Source organism: Megascapheus bottae, chromosome 14, assembly GCF_031878675.1.
Source record: "Megascapheus bottae isolate mThoBot1 chromosome 14, mThoBot2.hap1, whole genome shotgun sequence".
Lineage (NCBI taxonomy): Eukaryota > Metazoa > Chordata > Mammalia > Rodentia > Geomyidae > Megascapheus > Megascapheus bottae.
In genome coordinates this window covers 23,600,785-23,623,586 of record NC_143522.1, presented here as the reverse complement: position 1 = coordinate 23,623,586, position 22,802 = coordinate 23,600,785, and the positions used below count along the sequence as shown (strand labels likewise).

At 39.4% G+C, this 22,802-nt stretch overlaps 1 protein-coding gene across 1 annotated transcript in view; it reads left to right on the top strand.

Annotated features, from left to right (window-relative positions):
* The window catches only part of Rps6ka5 (ribosomal protein S6 kinase A5), a 131,829-nt gene that overhangs the window by 57,227 nt on the left and 51,800 nt on the right, over window positions 1–22,802 (top strand). Inside the window, exons 3-4 of the mRNA XM_090344706.1 lie at window positions 2,811–3,029; window positions 21,538–21,653. Coding sequence (XP_090200832.1) covers window positions 2,811–3,029; window positions 21,538–21,653 — 335 coding nt within the window. The remainder of the gene's footprint in view (window positions 1–2,810; window positions 3,030–21,537; window positions 21,654–22,802) is intronic.

The following is a 22,802-nucleotide window of genomic DNA, read 5'->3' as shown; positions in this document are numbered from 1 at the left end:
TCCTGCCCTCTAACTTATTTGATGTTCCCATCTACCTTTATTGGTTGCTGAGGTCATTGACTTTAGGGAAGCAACAGGGGCACAAGTAAGATCAGGATTAAATATATATTTCAATTCTTCACCTCTAAAGTAGAGATTATTGCCTGTCCCCCATTTACTGGAATGTTCTAAGAACAAAATAGGTTCTTGTTGGGCACTGGTGGCTCATGCCTGTAATCCTAGCTACTCAGGAGACTAAGATCTGAGGATTGAGGTTTGAAGCCAACCCAGGCCAGGAAAATCAGTAAAGCTCTCATCTCCAGTTAACCGCAAAAAAACCAGAAGTGGAGTTGTGGCTCAAAAGTGGTAGAGCACCCGGGCACGGTGGTTCATGCCTGTAATCCTAGAGACTCAGGAGACTGAGATCTGAGGGTCACAGTTCAAAGCCAGCCCTGGTACTAAAGACCATGAGACTCTGATCTCCACTTAGCCACTAGAAAATGGGTAGTGGGGCTGATAGCTTTGAGCTGAAGAGCTCAAAGGGCTCTGGCGATAGCTTTGAGCTGAAGAGCCCAGGCCCAGTGTTCAAGACCCATGACCGGCCAAAAAATTAAAAAAAGTGGTAGAGCGCTAGTCTTGAGTGAAAACAAAAGCTCAGAGACAGCGCCTAGGCCCTGAGTTCAAGCCCCACAAACAACAACAACAACAAAAATAAATTCTTAGGTATCTAAAAGCTAAGTGCTTAAATGTTACACAATAATACCCAGCCATTTGTCATATGATCACCTGTGTTGAGAGACGTACATGGAGTGCTGAGAAAGAGCTGAACAGCCATGTTTCAGTGGTGACAGGGAAACCATTTTCCACTTGAGAGATTAAACGAATTCTGGTATTTCTAGGACTACAGCATTCTGAGGGGAGAGCAGAGTTTAGGGCCAGTGCCATGTGTATGTATGGAACATGAAAGCTCCACAGCTGCCTAAAGAGGATTTCACTGTCTCCCCAGCGAACATAGTTAGAAGATAAACTTCTTAGAATGTTTTCTAGGTTTACATGGCTTCTGAACAGATACACCTTTTACATTTACCAGGTAATGGGTACACTACTTCTCAAACCTGGAAACCCCTTCTCATGTTTTTGCCCCCTTTCCCTCCTCCTACCCCCTCCCACGCCTTTTCATTTTTGAATTGATTTGTTAGGATCTGAAAGTTGCTATTCTTTTTCTGGACTCGCCTCTGCCTTGTTAATGTCTCAAACTGTATTTATTGTAATTTATTACACATACCATATACAAACCTTTGTGAACCCTTATTCTGTGCTCCTCTATGCAGTGGAATACTGAAAGTACCCGTGTCGTGGAGATTAAATGAGTGACTATGAAGAAGGGGTTTGGTACAGAGCCTGATGCTGAGAGTTCCTTACCAAGCATTGACTTCCTCTCCCCTGTACACTCTAACACTGATCTGTGACATGGCATAGCATGCACTTGTTCTAAACTAGGTTCTAAAATACTTGAACTGCATACAGTACAAGAGCTCTTAGCTGCTACGGAGCATAATTAACCTAACCATTCCAAGAAGCATTTTTGAGGAAACTACTTCCTTCTCTCTTTTCTTGATTTTTTTTTTTTTGCCTTACTCCACTCCTCCTGTTTCCTCACATTCCTCTGTCCCTAGAAATAAATGCAGAGACACTGCCTTGTCCAGTGACGCACAGAGCCTGCTAGCGTCTGTTTCTCTACCTGGAGGAGTGGTACCACAGACAGGATTCTTCCCAGCAGATGTCATGTGAAAAGTGTGGTAAAGTTAGCCTATTGAGCCAAGAATTAGTGCTCAGAGATTAAAGGAGTATCTATCTGTACTGCTCTCAGTTTAGTCACTTGAGCCACATCTTCAGTCTGGCATTTTGATGGTTATTGGTGACAGAGTCAGACTTTTCTGCCCAGGCTAACTTTGAACCAATGATCCTCAGATCTCAGCCTCCTGAGTAGCTATGATTATAAACATGAAATACCTGCACCCAGCTAAATATCTGTTTCCATAATGCCAGTTGATATCACTCTAGATTAAAAAAATAAATATTGAGGAATACTTCAGGCACTTGGTTTATATGAGATTTTTGTGAAAAAAAAATCTCATCTTGGGATAGATATGGAGGGATGTACATGCCTGAGATGGAAATGGGAAGATTATGGTTATTGCCCAGCCAGCTTGGGCAGGAAAGTTAGCAAGACCTTCATGTCTGCATTGGTGTGAGGACCCAGTTCTGAGGCCAGTGCCGGACAAAGTACAAGAACTCTATCTGAGAAGTTATTAATGGAAAGAGGCTTAGAGAAGTGGTTCAAGTGGCATAGTGCTAAGTTCAAACCCCAGTAATGCCAAAAAAGAAGAAAAAGAACTGAGCACTCTCTTCATCTTTTTACATCAATAATAAATGTAAATGCAAATATGTATGTACAAATATGCATATATTTGCTAGATACTTTATATGATATTTGAAATACCCTAGCTGTTCCACAATTGGACTACAGTTTCTTACTATAACAGCTTCTTCTAGCTGAAAAATCTTGAGGAGAAAATAACAAAGAAAGAAAGCATACCTGTTAGCAGTAGCCAGACATGTAGAAAAATGCTGAGAGCTAGACTAAGAACTATACTAGATTAAGAAATATACTAGGTATAAAACTGAAGAAATTTATCAAAGAACCATTTGAAATAGCATCAGTGGTACTTTTAAAGAGCCCTTGTGTGTGCCGATACTCTAAATAAATATATTTCTATAAATTACATTCTGCTCATGTAGCACTTTAATTCTTTTCTTTTTCTTTTCAGCATATGGAAAAGTATTTCTAGTTCGTAAAATAAGTGGTCATGATGCTGGAAAGCTGTATGCCATGAAAGTTTTGAAGAAGGCAACAATAGTTCAAAAGGCCAAAACGACAGAGCACACAAGGACAGAACGACAGGTTCTGGAGCACATTAGACAGTCACCATTTTTGGTGACATTGCACTATGCTTTCCAGACAGAAACCAAGCTTCATCTCATTTTAGGTAAGTGCCAGTTCTTGCACATTCTGTATAAGAACATTTTTCTTTGTGTCTTGAGTTGTAGCTTCTCACCAGACAGCATGCTTCATGATGACATTTCCTTCAACATTATGTACTGCCCTGGATCAAAAACTTCCCAACAGGAAATGTGCGTGCCTGTCTTTGCACGTCATTACTTGTAACGAATAGTTGCTTTATTACATCTGTCCTCTCATGAAGGTGGGCGTTCATGCATTGAGAAGAACCACGTGGTGAAGTGAGCCAGGACTGTGCCTAAATGTTCTCAGGAATGTACAAGTTGGGCTGAAGGGACAATCATGCAATGCCATTTTCAGGTCCTACTAGAAGAAAATGGCAGTGTTGCTAGTATTGAACCTGGTTACCAGTGACTATTTCATGTTACCGTTTTGGTTTTAAGCCATTACACTGGAGTTGCATGTATGTATGACAGTAACCCCTAGAACTACGGTGGGTGCTGTCTTCTTGCTGACTTGTCACATGGCTATTTCTCTGTATGTGTGTGTGTGTGCCTGGTATTGCCTTTTGTACCCTATTTCCCTTTTTTATAGACATTATCCAAACGGCTTTATTTTAACTCCAAATATATCTTGCTGAGTTCCAGTGCTCAGGCACTGGAAGTTAAAACTTCAGTATAATGAATCCGGGATTGTGCAGTCTTGCCTATAACAATTCCTAAAGGTGTATTGATTAACGTTATTCAGTGCTTTTGTGAGGTGATGGCATGAATTTACATTCCTGACTGCAGCCACCCTGATGACATTGTCTTAATAACTTGGGAAGCATCACAGATATTTAAAAAATCAGGTTGACATACTTTAAAGGCTCTGTTACTGCAGTCTCCACAGCTCCTGGACATCCCCCAAACCACTGTGCCAACAGCCGAGACAATTACAAGTACACTGTGTTGCTGAGCTAGGATATTCAGTACATTAGCTCTATTAATTGTACTGGCAGCTCATGAGTTTTTCAACTTACCTTTGTAAAAGTCAAGCATCTACATGTATCTGTTAATAGTTCCTATATATCCTACAAAGTGAGCATCCTGCACATATTTTTACTAGTGTTTTTTCAGTTGATGCCTACCTTTCCCCACTAAAATTTTTTTTATTTTATTGAATACTTGGTTGCAGAAATTATTTTTAGGAGAGTAAAACAGCTCACCTAGAATGCAGTGATCTACTTTCTCATTCTGAGGTGACTGGGCAGTTCTCTGCTGGTGTGGCTTGGGCTCACTCACTGAGTTTGCTGGACTGGAAGAACCAGGGCATGCTTGGTGTTTGTTGGCTGGGCCATTGTGCTTCTCCATATGGTCTGTCATTCTCCATGTCCTGGCAGTCTGAGGGTACTTCAAGAGGAATACCAAGAGGCATACTAAAGTTCAAAAGACCTGAGGCTCGTACAGCTTCCCTGTCTATCAGTATATAGACAGCCTAGATACATGTCATTTTTTTCCTTTTTTGGCAGTATTTGGATTCGAAATGCAAGTCATGTGCTTGCTAGGCTGGTATGCTATGACTGTGCCAACTTCCACTGATTAATTTTAGGATAAGGCAACCCTAGGGGAGATCTGCCTATTTTCAGGCTTCCTGTATTGCTGGGATGTATGGCACTACATCCAGCTTCCCTCCATGGAGATGTAGTATTGGTACCCCAGTCCTTCCAATCTTGGCCTATATATTGGAATAACAGGCATGTACCATTGTGCCTAGCAAAGGGTTAAGAAAAGGTATTGAGAAATCTTCTGCCTAGGCTAGCTTTGAACCACAACCCTCCCATTCTCAGCTTGTGTGTACTTTCTATGGTGTATGGGGGGAAATGCCAGTAAGCTTGGTTTCCAAATACCTTTCCTTAGATGTTTGAACATTTTACTTAAATGTCTATCTGCATTGGATAAGAGTATCTACTCTTGTAGAACATACTTCCAACTTCTAGATGTTTATTTTTATCACATGAAGAGTAATGTTATGTTATCAAATTAAATTTATTTATTTTTCCTCTAAAGGAGTCTGAACATCTTTTTATATATTTTTTTTCCTCCCTCTCAATTTTTTGTGTGATCCTGGCTGGCCTTGAATTTGTGGTCCTCCTACCTCAGCTACCTAACTGCTGGGATTGCAGGCATGTAATCCATCTGTCTCTCTTCATAGCCTGAAAGAGCCATTTGTATTTTTTTTAGAATTTTATTTGTATCCTTTGCACATATTTTCTTCTCAGTTTCAAATACAATATGGTATATATTTACAATTTACAATTTAAACTTACAGAACTTATATTTAAAATTATTCTTATGTCTTAGGGATTTTGTGTCATAGTTGAAAGACCTGCTCTCAGGAAGATCTTCTCTTCTCTCACTTTTTTTTTTTTTTGCCAGTCCTGGGCTTGGGGTCAGGGCCTGAGCACTGTCCTTGGACTTTCTCAAGGCTTAGCACGCTACCACTTGAGCCTCAGCACCACTTCCAGCTTTTTTTTTTCAATGTATGTGAGGAATCGAACCCAGGTCTTTGTGCATGCTAGGCAAGCACTCTACCACTAGGCCAAACTCCTGGCCCTCTTCTCTCACTTTTAAGACCTTCACTACTTTTAAAAGGAATCTAATTGGTGCCAGTGTCTCATGCCTATAATCCTATCTGCTCAGGTGGCTGATATCTGAGGATTGCAATTTGAAGCCAGTTTAGGTAGGAAAGTCTATGAGAGTTTTATATCCAATTACCCACTAAAATGCTGGAAATGGAATTGTGGCTCAACTGGTAGAGCAAGAAAGAGAGGTAGGGACGGGGAAAAAAAATCACTAACTTTTTTTCTTTTAGTACCTGTGTAGGTCCAAGTAGAATTTTGCTTGGAGTCTGCCATGAAATAAGGATCCATAGGTGGCCACTAAATTTTTCCAAATTATGTAGTAAAAGTTTGTTTATCCTGCCCTTATTATGTATGTTTGTATCATTCTTTCTGTTCTGTTTGGTTTGCTGAATCATGTGCCAATGGCATGCTGTTTTTGCCATTGTTTTTACAGTATATTTTGCTCTCTGTAAGACTAGTCCTCACTTTGACCTTTGTCTTTCATTGCTTATATTCAGAACTTTGTGGAAGGTTCTTTTGCTGGTTTTTTCTATTTGAATTGTAAAGTCAAATTGTTTAGATTGTTTAAAAATTGTTTTTAAAATTGATAATTTTTAAAAGATTATTTTTAACAGAAAGAAGTGACATTTTTATGATATTAGTCTTTTTCATGAACATGGTATATCTTCTTATATGGAAATGACTTCTGAGATATTTGGGGGTATTTTAACATTTTCTTTCTATCCATATTTCTTATTAAGTTAATCTTAAGTATTTCATTAGCTGCTGTTATAAATAGGGACTTCTTTACCACCATAGCTTGCAACTGAGAGTTTCCTGTTAATTTTGTACTTTGCTATCTTAGCACATGTTACCACCTTCCCACAGTGCTTGTATCCAACCCTGTGCTTTTCCAGCCTGACCCATGGTATGTTGCTTGTTGTATATCACTTTTCTTTGCCTTGTAGTTTTGCTTAGAGAGTAGATCTAGAGGTTTATAGTCATTCTTGCTGTTTTGTTAAAGACGTTTTGAGAGCAGACTCGATTTAGGACTCAATTGCCATCAGCTCTTACTGGTATTCATGGCTCAGTAAGAGTGCTGGATGGGGCTTATTCTAGTGGCATAAAATTGCTTGGTTAGCATCGGCTTTTCTGAATAAGGTAATTATGATCGCAGTGCTTTGCCAGATGCTTATTTGTGACATTTGCTTTTAGTAGCAGCTATGAAATAGACAAGCATTTCTGAAAGAACTGAGTGTGACTTTCCCACTGTATGCTTTGATTGGTTGTAATTGCCTTCAACTTGTTTATATTCTATCCACTGTTCTTTAGGTCAGTGGGCAGTACTTTTTTCTCACAAGAAATTGGCAGGATGGTAAATATTTTAAGTTTTACAGGCCTTTAAGTTTTGTTTACCATAGACACTAGTAAACTAGTAAATGTGGGATTCCAATAAAATTTTGTTTATAGAACTGGTAGTGTACTATGTGTTCCCCATGAGTTATAAATTGTTGACCTTTGCTCTAAACCTATGTGCATTAAGTTACATGCAGCATTAATATCATTTTAGAATCTGTTTTAATTTATATCATAGGGCATTATAAGGATTTTTTCTTTTAGCTTTTCTGAATCCTATAATATGGACATCAAATAACACTTATAACCTTTTATAGCTTTTGCCTTACCTGTCTGGATATGCTTATAAGAGATATAAAACATTTTAAGCTATTCTTTCTTAAAACTCATGTTTAACAACAATGGGAGGGAATTCTGTGTGGAAAAATAATCTATAAAAAACATTTTCTCTTGTAGAGTCCTTCGGTTTCTGTTAGTGATGATTTTTCAAAACAGCTGATCTATGCCTATAACATGTTGGGTTAATCAGTACAATTCAGACATTAAAGAATGAAGTTTAAAAGTATTTATAAAAGTGATGCTAAGGATCATTTTCTGTAATGAATGTTGCTCCAGTCTTATAGACAATTGTCATGAGTCATCCTTTCAAAAGGAGTCAGAAGATATTTAAAACATTGATGCCTCACTTTTGAGTATTGCTTTCATCTCAGAAATTGCAAGGGTGGTGATGCTAGCTGAGATGGTAACAATGGTTCATGTGCATTGTAGTTGCTGGTGTGACAGATTAGACAGAAACTGCAGGGATGTCTCTGCTTTTAAGTAAATGTGAATAATTCATAGCCTGATAGATATTCTCAGCCAGAATGTTAAAATGGTTTAATTACCCAGAAGGTTCCACTCTAAGGGTATTGGAGACAGAGCTTATGAGTAAATAACTATGAATATTGATCCCACGTATAGTAAGTCAATAGTAAGGTTTGATGGCTGGAGGCTTGCAGAGATGGTACTAGAAATAAGCAGGTGATTTTGAGTAAGTCACTTGGTAGTTTCAAGCTCAATGTAAAACTTACTAGTGTATCTGTTAGCTGTTTTGCTATATCAAATTAAAATTCAGTGGCTTAATCCATCTACTTTTGAGAGGCTCAGAGCTTATCCACAGGGGTACTTCTTAAATCATTATTACTTTGCTCTTCTGGAATTATTTTCTTCCTCTAGCATCTTGGGGCTTATACTCTGGGCCTCAAGCAAAGAGAAGTAGCAGGAAAGGGCTAGGGCCAAGTTAAACCTTCAGAGGCACATCCTAGACATTTTTTTTCTCCAACCAAGTCCCACTACCCACACTTCCAAAGTCTCCCAGTAGTCTGTTCATATTTTGAATTAAACTAGCAATAAATTAAACTACTGATTAGGTCAGAACCCTGTTACAATCCTCTCTAGAAATACCTGCGCAGACACACCTGTAGGTATGCTTCACTAATCTAGACTTATCTCCATACAATCAAGTTGACTGTCAGGATTATCCATCTCATGCTCAACTCTGTAGTCCAACTTTCAAACCAGTCTGACCCGGCCTATGTTTCCCACTCAGTCTCCCTTTATTATGCTCTGATACCTATGCTTCAGCCCAGCTAAGTAACTGTGCTCCTCTGTGAACATACATTTTTCTTTCTTTTCTCTATATGCAAAGTTCCCTTCTTGAAAATCACCTTGAACATTCCTAGCTGAGGGCCCCTAGGTGCAGTACCTAATCTCGCTTGTCCTGTTTATGCCATTCATATAGAGTTATTAGACTTAAATGGAATGATGTCTGTAAAGTGCTTAGTGCCAGCCTGGCAGATAGTAATCCTCTGGTGGTGATTATATTAAAAGAAAGCCTAGAAAAGTACAAGATGAAACTAGAACATCTTGTGTGGTAGAAAGAAGCAAGTGCAGTCAGTGGGGGTGGAGGGAAGAGCTTCCTCAAGCGCTACCACAAAGAAGGAATGATGGAGTTATGAAATCGTCATCTGATGCTGAAACCAGTGGGTGATAGTTTGATGAAGAACAGGATACTTGATATAGTCTCAGTTCATTTTCCCACAATTTGCCAATTGATTATGAAGGACAACGTAGTAACTTCACAGTGGAGAAGGCTGGCGGACACCACTTTAATGACTATACATTCATGACATGATCAAAGTTAACACCAGTGGTAGAAAAACTAACGTCCACACTTTCTGATATGGCACAAGAGAGTTAAAAATCAGTTCTCTGGCATTGTAAAATTTTTAATAGCACATGTTAGTTGTACAGAGATAATTTTACACATGTATATAATGTGCCCTGATAAAACTCACCCTTCACCACTCTCCCTCATTTCCTCTAAGCTTTTTTAAATGATTTGTTGTTCTGCTTTCATAGATGGTATATAAAATATTCTGCTCCTGGTATTTTTTGTGGGGTTTTTTTTTGGTGACACTGTGTTTGAACTAAGGATTTGATACTTGCTAACCAGGAGCTCTACCACTTGAGCCATGCTTCTAGACCTTTTTTCTGTTTGTGTTGTTTTGTTGGTTGCTTTCTGAAAGAGTATCCTGGTTTCTCCTCGGACCAGACAGTCATGCTGTACCACGGCCAGCTCTTGGTTGATTTGGGACTCTCTGGGACTTTTTTGCTTCACACTTAGTCCTCCTAGACGCTGCCTCATTACCAGCAGAAGCCTCTGGTACCTAGCGTTTCCTGGAATTTGTTCCAAAAATTTATAACCTGTATCTAATCATGAGAAAACATCATATAAAGCCCAAACTGAGAGATGGTCCACATGATAGAAAACCTGTCATCTTCAAAGAAACAAGAGAAAACAAGAAAGAAAGTTCCACACACAAGAGAGATGACCTCTAAGGCAGTGTATATTTGTGAACTAGGTCATAGACTGGAAAAAGAGTATATGCAGCTGAGTGCCAATGGCTCATGACTGTAACCCTAGCTGAGACCTAAGAATCACAGTTTGAAGCCAGTCTGGGCAACAAAGTACATGAGACTCTTACCTCCAGTTAATCACCAAAGAGCCAGAAATGGAGCCATGGCTCCAGTGGTAGAGCACTAGCCTTGAGCAAGAAAGCTCTAAGATAACACTTTGAGCTCTGAGTTCAGGCGCCAGTAATGACATGTACACACACATATATAAATGTAAAAGTTATTGTTGGGCAAAGTCTGAGTAGGAAGTCTAGATGAGGCAATAGTATTTCGTCATAGCTAGAGAGCTGATGTTGGCAATTACGCTGTGGTTGACTGTGAGAGAATGTCTAAGGATACACACTCTGAATTATTTAGGAATAGAGTGCAACATCTCCAAAATACTCTCAGCTGGTTCAGGAGAAACATACGTGCATATAAAATAGAGAGGATGAATAGATTAAAGAAATGGAGAAAATGTAAATAACATGTGTGTTTTTATAATGGACTTTGTGGATTGCTAGTGCCATTCTTACAATTTTTTTGAAAGTTTGAAATGATATGAAATTTGGTGTTTGGAGTCCACAGGCATGGCATTGTGATCTATGAAACCTTCTTTAGCAGCTTTTCTTTTAGGATCCTCTGTGAGACACAAGGGACTTCTCAATGGCCTCCTTAGACTAAACGCAGTGAGCAGCTCCCTCGCACTCTTCAGGCTTCCTACTATAAGCCTCTGGAACACAATGACAGGATGTAATTTTCTAGAACTGTGTTTTCTTTTTTTTTTTCCAGTCCTGGAGACTGAACTCAGGACCTAAGCACTGTCCTTGGGCTTTCTCAAGGCTAGAGCACTACCACTTGAGCCACAGCACCACTTCTGGCTTTTTCTATATCTGTGGTCCTTAGGAATCAAACCCGGGTCTTCGTGCATGCTAGGCAAGCACTCTACCACTAGGCCAAACTCCCAGCCCTAGAACTATGTTTTCTAAGTTTGTAGCTTTCTCTGTTCTGGCTTTGTCCACATCCATGACAGCATATGAAGAAAGATATAGAGGTTACACATATTGGTGATATTTGATCTGCAAATAGTTTGAGGTTCTAGTCTGGCAGAAACCATGAAGTTAGGTCTATGTGATCAAGTTCAGGGCCATCCACTTTCACAGGCAGGCAGATTGAAATGACAACTTCACATGGAAAATTTAAAAAAATTTTTTGCCAGTCCTGGAGTTGAGCTCAGGGCCTGAACACTGTCCTTGGACTTTCTCAAGGCTAGAGCTCTACTACTTGAGCCTCACCATCACTTCTGGCCTTTTTCTATGTATGTGGTACTGAGGACTCGAACCCCTGTCCTTGTGTGTGCTAGGCAAGCACTCTACCACTAGGCCAAACTCCCAGACCCCCAAAATTAAAATGTTTTTCAATGATGTACATATTCACAAAGGTAAGACTAAGTCCTTTATAAACAAACAAAACAAAAACAAAGCCAGTACTGATTTTATTACAAGATATAAATTGCCATTTTTAAATGTGATAGGGAAGGGGGGAAAACCAAGATGGGTGGGGGGGTGGAGGGTAGGGTAATGGGTACCAAGACATGTGAAAGGGTATCAATGTATGTGAATTAATGCACCTTCTATCTGGCAAATATCATGTAACCCTTTTACTAATTACAATAAAAAATTTTAAAAAATTTGCCATTTTTAAGTTCTATGCTACTAAAACATCTGTCACCAATAATTTTAGCTGTCACTTTAAAAGTATTTAAAATTTGTTTTCTACTTACAGATTTAAAATAGATCTCAGTGTGTAGCCTCTGTAAATAAAATGTTACTCTCAATTACTGTGACATTTTCATCAGCCTTTCAAATTTTAATTGGGGAAAGTACATAAGATAGTGAAATGATGTGACACAGTATTGAGAGTTATTGGCTCCAGGCTACTGTCTTTCACATTAGAGAGACAGCAGTGAATGGCAAGTAATTATTCTGATGCTGGTTAGCCAGGGCACTGCCTGGGGAACAGTGAGGAAGGGCAGCCCAGGAGGGTGTGCACTATCCAGCCTGTGTACAGCTCCACCACACTTATTCTCCCACTTCAAATGATGCAGCTCTGTAGGTTTCACTTTCTTCTGATGATTACTGTGTTTTCTCTGAAAATTATACTTTTATTAGTACATATTTTACAGTTGTGAGGATGAAACATACCTAAGCAGAAGAGGTACAAAATAAATCTCCAATCCCTTCCTGGTCTCAGAAGCAGAGATATTGAGATTCAAGTTTTAAAGGTTGACAGCTGAAACCCTTGTTTTTAGTCACTAGACTGTTCATTTGGGGGAGCATTTCCCATAATCCCTGACTTGGATAATACAGCCATCAGTAGCCAGGAGTGTATACTGACAATACTTCACTCCATACTTCAGTCCATTTTGTGCTCATAATCGCAGAAACAAAAGGCTGAAAGAATAGCAATCGTGTTATTCTCGACCATTGGAGACAATAAAAGTATCAGCTTAAAAAATAAAAATACATCCCCAGTCTTGCAGGTTGTGGTAGAAGTTGGCAGAAACTTGAGAAATTTCCAGAAATTAGATGGATCCATAGGTTTGTCTAAAAACTGTTGAAGTGGATCCAGAGCTCTCCTGGCAGATTGGGCCTTAAACACTTCTAGTAGCCATAAGCAGTTTTCTCGCAGGCGTACATGTTCAGCATGAATATTGTGTCTGCTTTAGTGGGAAAAGATGCTATTTTATGCCTAGCATGCCAGGATAGGGTATGAATGTTCCAAGAGCTATGCTTTCCTGAGCTCTAAAGCCCAAGAGAACTCTTAGGTCAGTGGGCCACTGGGGCCTCTGGACCAGAATCTGCCTGCTGCTCTTGATTGTAATGGTTTCTTGCAGGAGAAAAACTTGGAAAATTTAACTTAAATTTAACCAGATGGTGTTTTCCATATTTTGTCTTATTTGTTGTTTCACTGCCTGGCAGAGTCACTTAGAGATTTCAGGACAAGTCCCAATTCCACCAACAAGTGACTTGAACCCCCTAGACAAAGAGGTGGAGCCAGACTTAGCACATTCTGTGATAGTCATGGCTCCATTTCACTCTTCAGAAGCTCCAGGGTTCACAGCTGGGTTCTGGGGTAGAACTTCAGGTAGTGGGCCCTGGATGGGGGTACCCGCTGGACACAGCATCTGTGTCCTTGGAGAGTTTTAATTCTGTGATTTCTTTTTAAAAGAAAACCTGTATTATTACCTTTTACGTGGTTCTGAGGGGTAAAACTAACCACCACTGAGATATCCTTCAGCCTGTCATGGGAGAAACATCAAAGCTATACCTCCTCTCTTCATAGAAGAATGCACATGTACTTTTTGCGCCGGGAGTTTGGCCTAGTGCTTGCCTAGCATGCACAAAGACCTGGGTTCAATTCCTCAGTACCACATACATTGAAAAAAGCTGGAAGTGGTGCTGAGGCTCAAGTGGTAGAGTGCTGAGCCTTGAGAAAGTCCAAGGACAGTGCTCAGGCCCTGAGCCCAAGCCCAGGACTGGCCAAAAAAAAAAAGATTTTTGCATGATCTTAAGAGTTTATATGAAGCATTTTCAAGATGGTTCATGGCACTTTTAATGAAACCAGTCACAAGAAATCTGCTTTCCTGGACTAGACGCAATGGCTCACAATCATAGGTAACTCTGGAGTTTTTGAAATTTGAGGCCAGTCTCAACCAAAAGTTAGCAAGATCCCTACCTCAACAGACAGGACTATGTAGTGGTATACCTCTACAATCCTAGCCATGCAGGAGACAAAGGTATAAGGATTGAGAGCTGAAGCTGGCCCTGGGGGGAAAGTACAAAAGTTTGATCTGAAAAAATAAATCCAGAGGGAGTATAGATCAAGGTGTATAGCACTGGCTTAGCAAACATTCTACTCTGAGTTCTAATCCCAGTATTGCCCCACCAAAAACCAATCTATTTCCCCCTTCCTGAAATCTCTCCTGTAGAGCTCTTTTGCCAGTTTTGAGAGATACAATTCAAGATAACTTTAGCGACACACCTATATGGAGCTTTTACCATTTCTCACATCCAGAAGAGTGCCCTTGACTTCTCCTTCTGAACCTGTTTATCCCTCAGTCTTGCCCACACCACGAAACACCACCTCCACCTCCAGCCCAGGCAAGGCTGTTACTGTCTTCTAGCCACTGTCATCTCACCTCGAATGCTGAAAGTGATCTTCCTGCTCCCACCCTTCCTACTCTCCACACAGCAGGCACAGCCATTGAGCCCGTTGAGAGGAAAGTCAGCAGCTTCGCATTTCATTCTGAGTAAGTGCTGAAGTCCTGCCACAGGAAAGACCTCTGTCCTGCCGAAGCTCCAAGGGCCTCCCCTAGCTATGTGCTCCCCAGCATACATAATAGACCTTGTTAGTTCTACAAGGTCCTCTGCAGTCTGGCCCATTGCCCTAACACACTCCTTTTGCAACCTTGCCTCGTATACCTCTTTCCTTCCTTCATTCACTCTCCTATGGCCTCTTTCTGATCATGTATCAGGCCTGCTCCAGCCTCAGGGCCTTCACACTGATTGGTATTTTTGCTTGGAACTGTCTTCCCCCAAGTATCTACTTTAAAAATGGCCTATCCTAACCTCATTAAAATGGAATTCTCATCTCTGTGCTGGCACACCCTATCCCCTTCAATCTATTATTTTTCCATAGTAATCTTTACTTCCTGGCATAGAATAACACCTAATTTACTTAGTTTCTTTCTTCTCACTGGATTTCAAGCTTCATTAAGATAGAGTTTTTCTTTTTAAATCTTATTCAGTGCTGTGTATACAGAATGACTGGCATATATTAAGGACCCAGCTGGTTGTTGAATGAAATGAACAGACCCTACAAAGGTATATTATTTTTCTTCTCTACTTTGGATTTGCATCCAGAGAGATTAAGCAGCTTACTTGGTGACGCACAGCTGATAAAGGAGAGAACTCTGTTATATTTGGATTTTCTGACACCAAAGACCTGTGCTCTTAGCTACTACATTTGTCTTCCTTTCCGCAAATAAACATATTTTCCCCTAAGAATATGCAAAATAGGATGTCAAAAATTCAGTCCAGAAATGGCTGTGGAGTGGGAAGCTAGAGTTTGGGACTGGCAGAATGACTACAAGTTGTGGGAGAGGGAAGAGGGAATCCTAGAAAGAAGAGACTCCGTGAATGTGTGGAGGGACAATCTCAGGTATCCCGGATGAGAGCATTTCCTGAGTAACTGACAAAGATTTCAGCAGCTCCTCAACCCAAGGAACAGAATTTGGACTAGATCCTCCTTAGCTGCATTGCAAATAACACATCCGTGGAGTCAAAATAAATGATGGGCTGTGACAGTTGGGCATCACCCATAGGGTTCAAGCACATTGGTGCATGGTCCCCACGGGCAGCATGTAGTTTGTGCTTTCACAAATGAGCCACACAAGGGCACCCACAGCTCCCAGATGAAAAATTAAGCAGCTACTAACACAGGTGCAAATAAGAGTCAATATCTGCAAACCTGCATTTTTCTAGTAACAAAGCTGGCTGATGAGCTGCATGCAAGGGAGCTCAGGCAGGCACCAACACTTCATCCATGTCTGAATTCTTTATTGACATGAAGGTCCTAGATGAACCTTTGACAGGAATAAATATGCTTTTAGATGTCTTTTGGGAACTGCTCGTGGTAAGAACCATGTCTCTGGCGTTGCTCCACAAATGCCCCAGTGAAAGTATTGACCAAAATTTCAGATCTGGTTTATGCCATTTCTGGATCCAAGAAATCAGACTTCAGAAACAGTAACACAGTTTAAACCAGTTAAATTGAGCAGGAAACCATGCATTCATTCCAATAGAAATAAATGGATTGTTTAATGAGGGTTAGACTAATTGCATCATTTCAAACTACCTCTCCAAAATTGTTATAGAGATGAAACATGCACTCTCTATGAAAAAGCAAAAGAGATACCCCCTTCATAAAATAATCAAAATAAAACTCACAGATCATAGAATAAATTGATAGGCATTGAGAATAAGGTACAGGAACAGTGTCACTGCTATTATTTTTCTCCCAAAGATGCTCACTGTGTGAGAGGAAGTCATTTGCAAGCTAGTTCCCAAAATTAACAGCTTTTCAACTTCAAAAAACATCAAGGTTATACAAAGCAAGGGAAGACTGAGACATTGTTGCAAATTTGAGAAAATAGATGCAGTTATCTAACCATGACATTTGATTCTGAATTGGATCTGTCTGTTAAAGATATTTAGCGGACTAGATGGTAATATGTTCATGATAATTTTATGATCTTATGGTATGTAATACACATAACAGGGCATCCGGCTGGTAGGTTAAATGGTTCAAGAACTGTACTGCACTTGGAACTTTTCTATATGTTTATAACTTTAAAAATAAAAACCAAAAAAAGTGTAAATGTACACTGGCATACAACTATAAAGTAGAAAAAATGCCTATATCCTTTGTACTATATTTTTAAAAACATAAGATACTTGATAATAAGTTTACTCTCTGGGATAGAATACATTGCCGAGAGAAATTAAAACCTTCATGTTACAGAATTACATCGCATACATGGTAGGAAGCTCAGTATTATAAAATTTTAGTTGTCTCCAAAATGAACTGTAGGAATAAAATTGCTGAAATCAAACCCTAAGCAGATTGTTGTTGTTGTTGTTTTAAATAGAAACTGGACAGAACCATTTAATTCTTTAACAAGAACTAGTGGGAAATACTTCAGCTGAGAGGCTGGAGGCACCCTTTTCCACCCTCCCATTCCTAGAACACAGGGTCTAGTCCATCTGGCTCAGTAGGCTGAGTGTAGGAAGTTCTGATTACTCCAGCTGCACTCTGATTACAGAGTGTGGATCCCATCCTTCGAGACGCGAGCTGCGAAGAAGGCGCGCTGGAATGTAACTCCGTGAAGAGTATCACTATCCTCACCCCCAGTCCTAGAGCAGTGGCTCAGAGATGTTTCAGAAGAGGTGGTTCAGAAGAACAGAGAGATCTCACTAAAAGATCTGGCTACATTTGGTGGTGGGTTGGTGGTGTATGGTGTATGTCTTCATTAGAGCAACAAGGTAAAGTGTAGAAGTGAAAAATTAAGAGCTCTCCTGAATTGAGAGTAAATCTCAAACTCTTTTTTTTAATATTTTTATTATAATTAATAAAAGGGTTACATGATATTTGCCAGATAGAAGGTGCATTAATTCACATACACTGATACCCTTTCACATGTCTTAGTCCCCATTACCCTCCCCCTACCCCTACCCCTCATCTTGTTTTCCTCCCTTCCCTATCCAATTTCAAATAACCAAATACAAATATATCCCATATATCAGATAACAAAGTGAGATACCGTAACAATATGATATAACCAAGGGATAGCAAAAGAGATGAGAGATAACATAGTACATTAAGGATAACAATCATTCATTATATGGCTTTTGTTTCAATATCCTGGAGGTCCTTTCATTTAGCTTCATACTATATGGCCTTATGTATCAAGGTTTTGCTCTATTGCAAATCTCTGCTAGTAGAGCCCAAGGTTTCTACAGATTATGACAAATGAGGGAAACCATTGAGCCTATCTTCCTTTGAGTCTGGCATACTTCACTTAATATGATTTTTTCTAAGTCATTCCATTTCCTAACAAATGGGTCGATGTTGTTTTTCTGACAGCAGTATAGAATTCCATTCTGTACAAATACCACATCTTGTTGATCCACTCATCAACTGAGGGACATCTAGGTTGGTTCCATATCTTTGCTGTGGTGAATAATGCTGCAATGAACATTGCTGTGCTAGTGGATTTAGTATGCCCTAGTTTCTGGATGGTTGGGTAAATGCCAAGTAGTGGAATTGCTGGGTCATAGGAGAGCTCTATGTTTAGCCTTTTGAGGCACTGCCATACTGCTTTCCATAGTGGTTGAACGAGTTTGCACTCCCACCAACAGTGTAGTAGTGATCCCTCCTGGCCACATCCCCTCCAGCATCTGTTGTTATTAGTTTTCCTGATCCTGGCCATTCTAACTGGAGTGAGGTAGAATCTTAGCGTTGTTTTGATTTGCATTTCTTTTATGACCAGAGATGTTGAGCATTTCTTCATGTGTCTATAGGTCATTTTTTTTCTTCTTCAGAGAAGACTCTTTAAGTCTTTGGCCCATTTTTTAATGGGATTGTTGTTACTTTGGAGATTAGTTTTGGAGTGATTCAATTTTTTGAGCTGTTGATATATTTTAGATATGAGGCCTTTGTCCGCTGTCTGGTTGGTGAAGATCTTCTCCCTCTCTGTAGGCTTCCTAATTAATAGGAAAGCAACTCCTTTCGCAATAGCCTCAAAGAAAATAAAGTACCTAGGAATTAGCTTAACTAAGAATGTAAAGGACCTTTTTGATGAAAAAGGAAATTAAAGCAGAACTAAGGAAATGGAAAAACCTCCCATCTCCTGGATTGAAAGAATCAACATCGTGAAAATGACAATCTTGCCAAGGGCTATCTACAAATGCAATACCCATCAATATCCCAATGTCATTCTTTAAAGAAATAGAAGAGGCAATCAAAAATTTCATATGGAATAATAAAAGACCCTGTATAGCAAAAACACTTCTTAGCAGAAAGAACAGCGCAAGAGGAATTTCAATACCAAACTTTAGACTCTTATTACAGAGCTATAATTATCAAAACAGCTTGGTACTGACACAAGAACAGGCCTGAAGACCAGTGGAATAGAACTGAGGAACCAGATATTAAACCACAGACCTATGGCCACCTAATCTTTGACAAGGGAGCCAAAAAAATAGAATGGAAAAAAGATAGCCTCTTCAACAAGTTGTGCTGGCAGAACTGGTTAAGCACCTCCAGAAAACTAAAGTTGGATCCTTCTTTGTCACCCTGCACTAGAATTCACTCCAAATGGAGCAAAGACCTGGATTTAAAAGCCGACACACTGAAAACTTTACAAGAAGGAATAGGAGATACACTAGGCCTCCTTGGCACAGGTCGAAACTTTCTTAATAAGGACCAAGAATCACAACAAATCAGGGAAAAGCTGGATAAGTGGGACTGCATTAAACTGCAGAGCTTTTGTATGGCAACGGACATAGCTAGTAAATCTCAAACTCTTACCTTCACCTACTCCTGCAAAAGCGTGAGTTTATTGGACTGGTGTAATTGGTGCCTCTGAGCACCAATAACAAAACAACAAACCAGCAATTAGCTGAATGAGCCTGACAACTGATTGTAATACCAGCAGAGGCAGATAGCAAGGCCAGCAGGGAAAGAGTGAAGAACCCACTGGAACCTTTGTTTAAATACCCAAGGCTTTGTCTCTGAGGAGCAACATTGGAGGCTCCACACTGCATCTAAGATGGACTTTACTAAAATAGCTAGGCTAAGTTATTAAATAAGGAAAACAGCAATAAAAAAAAAACCAAAGGTGGAGGATGGGATGTTGAAATCAGATCATTTGAATCTCCCCAAGACAAGAAGAGAATAAAAATTGGTGGCTAGGAAAACTAATCTAACAGCTTAACAAATATGTACTTGTTCTTCTCTCTTTTGAGAGACAAAGTTATATAAAGTAATAACTGATATATTATGTATTATTAGGTGATCAGACCTGGGAATAAAAGACCCAACTATAGATTATTTGAAAAGATACAATATATATTCAAATATTATATATAAATATATAACATATATTTATATATTTGCTTACATATAATATATAAATATTATATATATATTTATTTATAAAATATATATTATAAATATATCCAAAGGAGAAAAGGATGACAGATACATTGTGCAAACAGCAATTACTAAAAAATTGGAGTGATTATAATGATAACAGATAAAATAGGCACAAAACAACAAAAGTTTACTAGAGATTAAATGGAACATTTAATGATCAGAAGGGCCAATCCATTAGGAAAAGAATTGTCAATATAAAGGTACCTAGCAGCATAGATCCACATAGATACCCAAAGCAAAATGGAAAGACGTGAAATAGGAAATAAACAATTAAACAGTATCAATAAAGTATAAACCTAACTAGGAAAAATGTCAACATGGAAAGAATTGATCAGCACCATAAGCCACTTAGATGTAAGACTTATAATAGAACTTTCTGAGCAACAGCAGATGAATACAGGTTTTTCACAGGTACACATGAAATATTCTTTAGGATAGAAAACATTTCAACCCATAAAAAATCAATATGTTCAAGATTAAAATAATAAAAACTGAGCTTAGAGAAAACAACCCAATTATTTTCAATGGTAAATATTGCTGTCAACTTTTTACAAACTCTTCTAAAAAGAAAATAGAAAACAGTTCCTACCTTATTATCCAAGGAGACTAGTGTAAGGTCTGCTGAAAGGAAACTCCACCCAGTTCAGGAGAAGAGGGTTTATTGTGTGAGGAAAGAGCAGACTCCTGCCTCCCAAGATGGAATTGGGCGAACAAGAGAACTTAGAGAGTCCTCAAATGTTATCACAATAGTTATTGAAGACCTGAACCACTGTCTTGCTGTTCTGCAAATGTTTTCTTACACACTTGCTTTTTCTACCAGACATTTTAAGAATCAGGATCAATAGATAAGTGCTTGCGTGCAGTAAACAATAGATGCTCACTGTGTTAATTAACTGAATAAAAACTACGTTGGATATTATGTGGAGTCTTTGAAAACAATCCCTGAAACTCAAAAGGATATTATGCTAGCATCCTCAGAGGCAATCTGACACAGAAGAATGTGGGCTTTGTAATTGATGGGCTTAACTAGATGGCTCCACTCATGTCCTGCTTTGAACAAATGGAAGATCTCTGTTCTTCAGCTCTTTACTTACTAAACATGAATAACAACTACTTACGGATTATTGTTCCTTCGAACATAGAAGGTGCTTTAGTTTTCATTTAGAGGAAAGACCAAGGAGAAGTATAAAATTTTGCTTATGCATTGTTGATTTGGTTTGGTATTGGTTGTCTTTTTTTTGGTGGGGGGGAGTCCTGGGCTTGAGCTCAGGATCTGAGCACTGTCGTTGTACTTTCCCAAGGCTAGGGCTCTACCACTCCTGTCTCAGCACTACTTCCAGCTTTTTTCTACATATGTGGTACCAAGGAATCAAACCCAGATCTTCGTGCATGCTAGGCAAGCAATCTACCACTAGGCAAAACTCCTGGCCCCTGGTATTGGTTGTCTTGATGGCTTTAATGGTTTAAATCAAATGCAGTACTCTACGAACTGATTTGATTGGCTGAAGGTAGTCATTACCTTATGAAACTATATTCCTGGGCCAGGAGTTTGGCCTAGTGATAAAATGCTTGCCTAGCATGCAGGAAGACTTGGGTTCAATTCCTCTGTACCTCGTACATAGAAAAAGCTGGAAATGGTGCTGTGGCTCAAGTGGTAGAGCTCTAGCCTTGAGAAAGCTAAGGACAGCACTCAGGCCCTGAGTTCAAGCCCCAGGACTAGCAAAAAAAATAACTTATGAAACTGTATTCCTATACCATCTAGTCATATTTTCTAAATGAAACTATATGCCATACATCAAAGGAGATGCTTCCTTTTGCTTATGAATATGAGACAAAGAAAGAAAAAAATGTCTTTCATTTTTAGATTATATAAATGGTGGAGAACTTTTTACTCATCTTTCTCAAAGAGAGCGTTTCACCGAACACGAGGTGCAGATCTATGTTGGAGAGATTGTGCTTGCCCTTGAACACCTGCACAAGGTAAGCCGCAGTTACCTTTGGAGTTTCTTTCCACAGTCTACTGACTGAAGTACTGACAGAGCATAGCCAGCTGATGTGTTCATATAGTCTTGGTGGATGTCGGCATTGCCATCTTTTGTTTCATAATTTTCTTGTTTACAAATCTCCTTTCCTATTGAGGTTACTGGGATACAGATCCGAAAAGGTAGAACTTGTATCTTTTTGTTTTCTGCTTGTAAAATCCCAATGCTCTATTTATTGGGACGTGTCATTTTAGTTCTTGACCTAGAAAATGAAACCGAAGCATAGTATGTGTTTCCTTAATTTACTCCATAGCTGTCTTGGCCTGTCATCGTTGCTTTAGGCCAGAGAATGTCTTGCTGCTCTCTCTCTCTCCCTTTCTGGTTCTTTTCCAGCCCATTCTCTTTCTCTGTTGTCTCCCACGGACTCATTTACTAAAATCTTTCCATGAAAGTTGTGTTCATGAACTCTGTACAAAATTTAAACTGTCTTTTTATATTACTGAAGTTTCCATTAATTTTGACCCATGAAACTTGACTTAATTTTTAACTTATCAGGAACCATTACTGTAGAAACAAGTAGTCACTGTGTAGAGCAGAGACTTTTGTATTTTAAAAGAAAGACGGTACTAAGGGACATGAGATTATAAGCAGATGATAGATAGTATGGCTTGAGTAACTAAATTTCAGCAATAAGGCACACCGTGAAGTCACTCTTCTTTTCTTTCTCCAGACTTGGAGCTTGAACTCAGGGCCTGGGCACTGTCCCGGAGCTTCTTTTGCTCAAGACTAACACTCTACCATTTGAGTTATAGCACTACTTCTGGCTTTTTCTGTTTATGTGGTACTAAGGAATTGAACCCAGGCCCTCATGCATGCTAGATAAGCACTCTTACCACTAAGCCACATTCTCAGCTCCTGAAGTCACTCTTTTTTTTTTTGGTCATGTTATAGTTAGGTCTTATCCTGGGCATGATCAATAGATATTGACCAAGGAGGAGATTATAAAAAAAAGAGGAGGGCCGGAGCGTAGCCTAGTGGTAGCATGCTCGCCTAGCATGCACAAAGCCCTGGGTTCGATTCCTCGGTACCAGAAAAGGCTGGAAGTGGTGCTGTGGTTCAAGTGGCAGGGTGGTAGCCTTGAGCAAAA